This window comes from Zingiber officinale, chromosome 2A (assembly GCF_018446385.1).
Source record: "Zingiber officinale cultivar Zhangliang chromosome 2A, Zo_v1.1, whole genome shotgun sequence".
In the NCBI taxonomy this organism is placed as follows: domain Eukaryota; kingdom Viridiplantae; phylum Streptophyta; class Magnoliopsida; order Zingiberales; family Zingiberaceae; genus Zingiber; species Zingiber officinale.
The window spans coordinates 23,598,262-23,607,069 of NC_055988.1; the positions used below are offsets into that span (position 1 = coordinate 23,598,262).

Consider the following 8,808-nt stretch of genomic DNA (forward strand, 5'->3'; position numbering starts at 1 on the left):
AACGCGACACGCTATTCACCTCCCCCCTTTAGCTACAAATCGACCCTAATAATAAAGCCCACTTATTTATTAAATTCAAATATCCTTATTTTGAATTCGAGAGATGGTAATCTCCAAGTGGGTTGATATCCACCATAGATAAGAACAACCTTGACTTTGGACAATAAGTCATTCTTAGCTTTAGCGGTAGATAACAAATTTACCGATTATATATCGTTTATATGCAACTATCACATTATACTAGCAATTAATTGATTTTCACATAAACATCGGGTTGTTAATATATTAACAAGTATACATCAAATGCATATCACCCAACTTCACGTCTATCTACATTGATCATGGCTTTGTCACAACAAATCAACGCTTTAAGTTTAAAACCAATTCGTTAATCATAACATTGAATCTTGATAGTTTGAATATATTTAATTTCAAGTTGAGTTTGACTTTGGCTAACAACTCAAACAAGAACTTAAACTTTGATTCTTACTATATTTACGGAAGGTGTAGGTTTTAGTATTATATAAGGGATTTGGTCTCATCTACATCGTGTAAATATTCTATCTACATGATATTATACGCATGACATAAATGATGACATGACACATCACATGCATGATATAGATGATGATATGACACATCGCACGTATGACATAGCATAACACATCACACATACCGCAAGATCTAATCATATCGCACACATGACAAAATCTAATCATGTGATAATTACTGCATCCACATGGCATACAATAGCATGAATGATCCTGTTCGAGCTCTGAGTCGACGGACGCTGGGGACGTGGCGCTCTCCGCTGTCCTTTGGTGTTGAGGTGGACCTCTGGCGAACCTGCAAAGAAGCCGAGCCGGGAGGGGTTTCCCGGCGACGACCCTCCGACGCTCAAGTCAGGCAACGAAGAAGCAGAGTAACATTACTGTGGCTACAGTGATCAAGATTGCATACCTTCGTCGAAGTCTGGGGGTCCTTATATAGGACCCCGAAGAGGCACGAGCACACTTCTCGATGCGTGCACGTTTCCCCAAACATACCTTAGTAGGGGTGTGTCAGAAAAGCATGCCTGACGCGAGCATATCCCGGATGTGACGGTGGAAGCTTCCACCGTACGATACTCTGTCCACTCCGGCTGCCGACCATGTTGTTTGTCGGCGGCAGGTGTCTCGAGGATGAAGTTACCAGTTGTCCTTTTTGTCTCCTAGCGCTCTTACTTGTTCCCGGGCCGAGCAGACCAGCCGCTTGGCGCTCATGGCCTCCTGGGAGGCTCTGCTCATGTGCTCGGATGGAATTACGTCTTATTGTCCTGCGGCTCAGCCGAGCGGCCTGTCCGCTTGACCCATAGCCTCTTTTACCTTGAGCATCAGAAACCCGACCCCTGGTCGAGTTGTCTTCCGTCCTGTCCGGGTGACCCTTGGCCGGATGTCCGATCGGCCCGCCACTCCGCTCGACACAACCTCTGGCCGCTCGGCACAACCTTGGGATTCCCCCTCTTGACCATTGACCTCCACGTGTCGTTGACCTCCCGCCAACGAGTGATCCTTCGTCCTTACCACCGGATCAATGAATATGACATAGATTTAAATATGTTATAAGTCTTTTTTAGAAATAAAAAATGTTATAAAGATTTATCTAATTAAATTAGAAAAGTAATTCCTAAATTTAATTATCATATCTCATTTAGAATGTTTCTATCAATCAAAAATATTTAATTATTTTAGAAACAAATTTTAAATTAATTTTCTTACAATTTAAGAAATAAATAATTAATATTTTTTATTTACTATAGAATAATTCAAATTAGGATTTTTGTGATTTTTCAATTTTTTTCTAAATTTAGTATTTCCTAATAATTTACAAAAATTGTCAAAAATAGAATATTTTAATAGATCCAAAAATATCAAAAAAGATAATTTCTATAATTTAATTCAAAATATCTTAAATCTGAATTTTTAAAGAATTTTGAAATCTTTCTAAATTTAGTATTACCTAACAAATTAAGAAAAATTTTTAAAAATGGAATATTTCTTAAAATTCTAGAAAATTTGAGAAATAATAATTTCTAAATTAAAAGAATATTTCTAAATTTAATTTTTAAAAATTATTTTATAAACTTTTCAAAAGTAGAATTTCCTAACAATTTAGGAAACATATAAAAATAGAAAATTCTTAATAATTTCAGAAAAATCTTAAAAATTAATTACAACACTAATTAGAAATCATAAAATAATTTTATGATCATGCTGAAGCACGATCAGACTCTGATACCACTGTTGAGATATGCTTGATGCGATGTATGCTAAAAATACATTTCATAAATATGTACAGCGGAAGACTTAATGATAAATAAACTAATTTATTACATTATATACACCACACGCATGCAAGATACAATCACGTAGAAAAGATCATAATATAAAACGAAATCAACTAACAATTATTCTAGGTATACCTTATGGATGACATGTAATGAGAAGGGCATCGACCTTTTGTAATGTTATCGAACCTTGCCTCTATTCATATTCATGAGTCATGACGATCTCTTCAAGACAACTCCAAGAGAACAAGCTTCAACTTTGGAAGGTACTAGCCACCGGCCAAGAAGGATCAAGAAGAGGAAGAAGAAGCAAAAGGAAGATCTTCTTCCTTTGGGTGGCTCACGGCAATAAGAGGAGACCCTCTTGTTGTGGTCGGCAGCAAGAGAGAGGAAGAGGGAGAGGGAGAGAGAGGTATTGAGTTTAGGTTTCCAAAACCTAATTAAACCAATAATAAATTATGTGTTAATTCTCTCTTAACCATATCAATATATGTTCTCTTTAATGAGTTAGATTAGAAAGCTCAAATCCAATACATTACGCCTTAACAAAAAATTAGCCAATTAACCCCTTGGTTTGTTTCACAATTAAATCAAGTTGATTCATGGCTAAACTAAATTGGTTCATGACTAAACCAAATAGGGTCCAACTCTTTAATAGGAGATGTGGCTCATCCGAGCTTCCATTCCAATAAATATTTTCATATTTGTCTTATGTATGATCTAATTAAACATTTATCTCTTGATCTAAGAATCTTATTCTCTAACTTATTTTACGTCTTTTAGAGACTCGTAGTGCGTGTAACTCAATAGGTTTTCGATTTATCTTAGCCATCCATTATTAATTACTTAATTATGGAACGATCATGAGTGACACCTAGTAGTATATCATGATCCCCAATTAATCGAAAAATCACATTTGATCTCAGAACTAATTCTAAACCCTTCAATAATTACAGTGAGTTGCGTCTCGTTCCTTTCACTCATCTTATGCCCACTTGATTTAGGACATAGTCTATATGTTTGCTCCCACTAGGCTAACTACATCACTCCTAGCACAAATAATACTTTATTGTTCTATGGATTTAAATTACTCATACACATGTACAAGAGTCTCATACTCTTAACATATGATGCTTTAGCCAAATACTTTGAGTAACAATCCTAATGAGTGGTTATAGGGTATACGTCTCATCGCAAGGAGTGGTGAATCCTCTATGGACTATCCAAATACCTTCAAGCACTTTGACTTATACCCAATCATCTCTGGTCCACACCTCCAAGAGATGTTTGCTTAAGATGTCAAAGTATATATCTCCATGACCAAGATGACTTGTATATCTCAAGTCAAAGGAAACTTGCACCGGAGCTGTAGTAAGAACTTCATAGACATATTCATATATGTAGAGAACCATATGAAGTCTTACAGCAAGTCACTCCAATGAATTAGTTACCATAACTAATATCCACGTTTAACTATTGACACCCCAATATCTCCCGCTAATGAGAAATAGTTGCTTGGTCGTACCAAGGAATATAGCTCATGCTAGTCTTATAGAATTGATGATGTTCGAATGCACTAATATGATGACTAGGAAAATTTCAATACGTTCATAATTACACATATAGAGATAATCACAAGTTGTGATCTAATCATAAATTCTCTCATACTATAAATTATATTATAAACATTCAGTAAATGAGTTTAAGACTATTCAAACATATAATGTATACTCAAATAGTTAATTTATATTTACCAAATAAATAGTAAAATCATAAAGTGATTGCTTTAGGACATCACTCAAAATATAACAACTCCAAATGAACAACAACTCACATTGATGTGAGTTGCCGATTGGTTGCTTTGAGTTGTCGGTTGCTCCAACATGAACAACAACTCATGTTCACAATAGCGAGCTTTCCAAGCTCCAAATAGCGACAACAAACATTGTTGCCGCCATTTGATTTGTACTGCAGGATTACAAGTGTCGTCGGATATAAATTTCTATAGTGGAGACATAACTCATAACTTAGCCAAGTCGCCTTGAGGATAACTCAGCATGGATATGAGTAGAGCCAAGCTTTGTTAAGCTTGCTCATTAATTCCAAAAGAGTCTAGCCTTGTGAGACTGGCAACGCTATCTATAATGTTTGATCACGAACTCGCAAGTATAATTAGTTGTCATAAAATTTTATTATACAGTTATGCTTGACACCTACATGTAGTCTAGAGGCATGTGAATTATTGTCTTCCACTGTGTACGTTTTGTGAAACATCTAAAGCACGCATCACATCACATTAGGCTCCCTAACAGAATTTATCATGGAAAGTTATGTATTACTTCCCGTTTATTGCTAGACTATAATGCTTATATGCATATGCTACAATAGCAAATCACACAAGGTGGCATCATGAGCATGTACATGAAAGAAATATAATGTGTCATCTCTCTAACTCACTTCCATGGAAAAATCTTGATGTAATATTTTTCTCATTTGCAATGAAATCATATAATGTAAGATTACAACTTTTAGGAGATGGATTTCATTCATTTGATCAATTTGGACAATAATATTCATTTTGGCAGGTCATATTAATACTGTATAACTTGCTATTATGGATGCGCATGAAAAATAAATTTATATTCCTTACCGTGTTTATTCTAGGTCCAAAGAATTGGAAAGAGAAGATAGATATTTGTTTTTGTAACCTCTAATTGCTGAGCTAAATGAATTATAGAATGCAAAGTTGGAGATTTATAATATTGCAAGTAAAATTAATTTTACCATGTATGCAAAGTGATTCGTGAGCAAGGTGGCAAATTGTCTTTAAAGATGCATTAATATAGTTTAGGATTTAATTAGGGTTTAGGGTTTGCAAAGGTGCTGAAAGGGATCACAATCATCAAAGTGGATAATGGTTTAGATAACTAATAATATTTCATGAAACAAAACAATCAGTGGGAAAAATAAGTGCACTTGAAGTAAATTAGAAAGGGTATAGTAGCGCCTAATTCATAAAAAAGAGATAGAGAGAGAAACACTTTAGTTGTCACTAATTGAAGGACATAAATGATAATATCACATTTCTTGTAGGGATATTGAATTTTATTTAACTTTTATGTCCCATTGATTCTTTAATAATACTTATCAACAAAATAAGAGATGCTTGATTAATTATTAGATTATACTACTCTTTTTCAATTTTTTGCTTCTTAAATTAAAGTTGCTATAGGTTACTACATACCTTTCCAAAGAGAGCACCCCTATATGGACCCAAATGCTAGCCCACCCTTAACCCTTGCTAATGCTCTTCCTAGAACTTATCTACATGAATTATATATACATACCCCTAACGATCCTATTGCCTTTGCATTGATTTATGCAAAAGGCACCATTGTGGAAACCCTAGAAATGGAGTTTATCTCTTTCGTTCATCATCTCCCCTTAATACCTATCTTCGTCACATACTGATTATTCATTGTTGGCGAAACTTCTTCTTTTGATGTGGCCCCGGATTTGCATAGATCAACACATATCAGAGGGTGCCATGAGCCATCCCAACAAGACCCTTCCAATGTTTAAGTCATCATGGTGCCATGGTGAAGAAGAAGAAGAAAATAGTAGAGAGATTAGGGTTAAGATCCTCATGGCTCATTGTATCTTGTAGATTGCGGGTCATATGCAGATCGATTGTCGAAGGCAAATTAAACAATGACAAGGAGTTTTGCTCTTTAGAGATCATTTTGGTCTAAAATTGAGACAAAACATCAATGAAATGACAAAAAAGAGGAGATTTTCAATGATCATTTTGAAACCAAAATATCCATCAGGGAGATTTTTATTCACAAAACAAAAAAAAAAAAATCAACAAACTCCTAGATAATTCTTTTCAACCAAGCTCAAGGATCTATATAAGTACAATGAAACAAAACATATTTTCAATTTGAATATCTAGATTATCAAAAATAATAATAATCATCATTAAAAAAAACGGAAAGACTGATGTTACGATATTAATTATATATCTCGGAACAAAATGAATAGTACGAGATGAAATCTTCATACTATTTTATTTCATAGCTTACATAAAAGAAAGATGAGGGATTTCCATATCAAGTTGCATGAAAAACAAACCACAATCATCAAACCATTTATTAAAAAGAGAACATGTTCTCGTTCCACGGGCTGATCGTCGAAGGATTATTCAGATAGAGCAACATCTCATCCGACGGCGACGGTGCTCCCACGCCGCCGACAGCGTTGCTCCTCGTCTCCATCCCCATCGTTTGCTGCAGCATCAACTCCAGAGGATTTGGATGATCAACTGCTGCTGCTGAATGAGGCGGAGGCGGCAGTGGCAGCGGCAGTGGTGCTGCAGGGACGACGACCATGTTATCAATGTTGTTCCTCCTCTCAGCGCTCTCCGGGCGGCCGAGCACCATCCCCAGAGGATCGGCGGGATCCATCCCCGACTGCGGTTGAACCTCAGTACCCAACGACCTCATCATCTCCTCCCTCTTGTCGTTCAATTCCTAAACATTATTATAGATGTGTCGTATGTAAATAAATATAGACGATGATATAATAAGAGATAGAGTCGAATGGTATGCCTGCAGCTTGCTATCCACCAGCACGACGAGGGCGATGGCGTCCTCGGGTATGATTTGATCGATGGTGGCGGGACTCCACATGGCGTTGAACATCATGGTCCGCAGCTCCATCTCCCTGTTCTCGCGGTGCTTCCGGCGGAGGGTTTCCTTGAACAGGGCCAGGCGCTGCTGGAGGAAGGCGACGTGGTCCACCATCTTCTTCTCGCGCTCGTAGTCAGGGACGCCCTTGAAGCGCAGGGCCACGCGGCGAGCTTCCTCGAGGGTCGACGGCCAGGTGGCGACCTCCTCGCCCGGGGTGTAGATGACCAAGCAGCACTCGACGTCGCACAGCACGCTCAGCTGCTCCACCTTCTTGATCAGACCCCGGCGGCGCTTCTTCAACGCCGACCGCCGGGCGCCGTCGTGGTCGATGAACGCCAACTTCACCTTCCTCCTCGCCATCTGTCGATCTCGGTACACCGAACCCACGGACTCTCCTCCAATATTTATAGCTGGGAGGCCGGAGGCAAGCCAATTGAAAAACAGTAGTCAAGGGGTATCTATCTAGAATTCTAGATATCAAATTTAATCCTGGCCGTTCGTTTACTAATGATTTAATGAAGATTCCTTTCATACAGATTAAATTAAAAAAAATAAGGTAAAAATCAAAAGAGCCCCTTTATTTTTGGGAATCATCAATGGGGCCTCCGTTTTTTTTATTCTCAATTTTTTTTTTTATCAAAATCACCTCGCTTCCACCTCTCCAAGCTCCCTTGTAAAATGACATATATAGCTGTCCTCAAGCTCTTTCCGCGGGCATTAAACCCTCAACCAGTTGAGTTGTTATAGTAGCTAAATATAAATATCATCATTACTGTTATGACATGAATGTTAGATGCGTGAGTCGAATCCACATGATAATAGTTACGAAATCATAGTTTCTATAACATAAATGGTAGATAAATAAGATTGAATTTGCATCGTAGAGAGCTACTGGGGTGAGGTACCTTTTTGATAAAAAATAATAATAATAAAAAAAAGGGCGTCCTTGATAATTTAAAAAAAATTGGGTGCCTTTTGATTTTTTTAAAAAATAAATATAAATGACAAAGTGGTATTTACTACTAGCTAAATTTGGTTTGGAACCTTGTTTCCTATTTTGAAAATATTATTAAAAAAATTTAATGAAAATTCATCTCTTATACAAACAATGGTAAATTAGTATGATTTATATATATACATATATATATATATATATTTAATGAATTTATTACGATTTTTTATTTTAATAATTTATATGTATGGCATATTATTAATATGGGTATTACATTACGATCGATATTTTTTTAGTTTAATGATAAAATAAACCATATATTAATATATTAATTAAATAAGGTGTAAAATTGGCAATGTGTTATATCTGTTGTAAAACCAAAACTATGTGCTTGCGATTTAATTTAGAAAGTATTATCATAATTTTGCAAAGAAGTAATTGATTTATGTAAAAAAAATGGAGAAAAATATGTAATCAATACAATTCACGTTTGAGAAGGTCTTATTTGCTATGATTATACTTAATTCCTAATATCAAATTAGAGAGTAGTTAAATTTATTAATGACTTTCGAGTTATATGTCGGCAAATATCAAGTTCTATATCACTTTGGTCGATTTCATACTAAATTTTGTATCATTTTTTCAAAATCAATTTCTCAATTGACAATGTTTGATGCTTATGTGGCGCCAAGTAAGCATCTTTGTTGTGAAGATGTACGATATTAGATGAATGTATTATATTTTTTAAAATATTTTGAACGTTAGATAATAGTTTAAATGAGACTGACCGCGTGGACAACGGATGACATATGGCAAGTCTTAGTTGGTTTGCCTTATTT

General features: G+C 36.0%; 1 protein-coding gene across 1 annotated transcript; it reads right to left on the reverse strand.

The window, feature by feature from the left end:
* Positions 1 to 6,480: 6,480 nt before the first annotated feature.
* LOC122043590 (agamous-like MADS-box protein AGL80) lies at positions 6,481 to 7,377 on the reverse strand. Its single transcript, XM_042604202.1, has 2 exons — positions 6,937 to 7,377; positions 6,481 to 6,858 (listed from the first exon to the last, which is right to left on the reverse strand). The coding sequence occupies exons 1-2, from the start codon at positions 7,375 to 7,377 to the stop codon at positions 6,481 to 6,483; spliced, it is 819 nt and encodes a 272-aa protein (XP_042460136.1).
* Between the last annotated feature and the right edge of the window lie 1,431 nt (positions 7,378 to 8,808).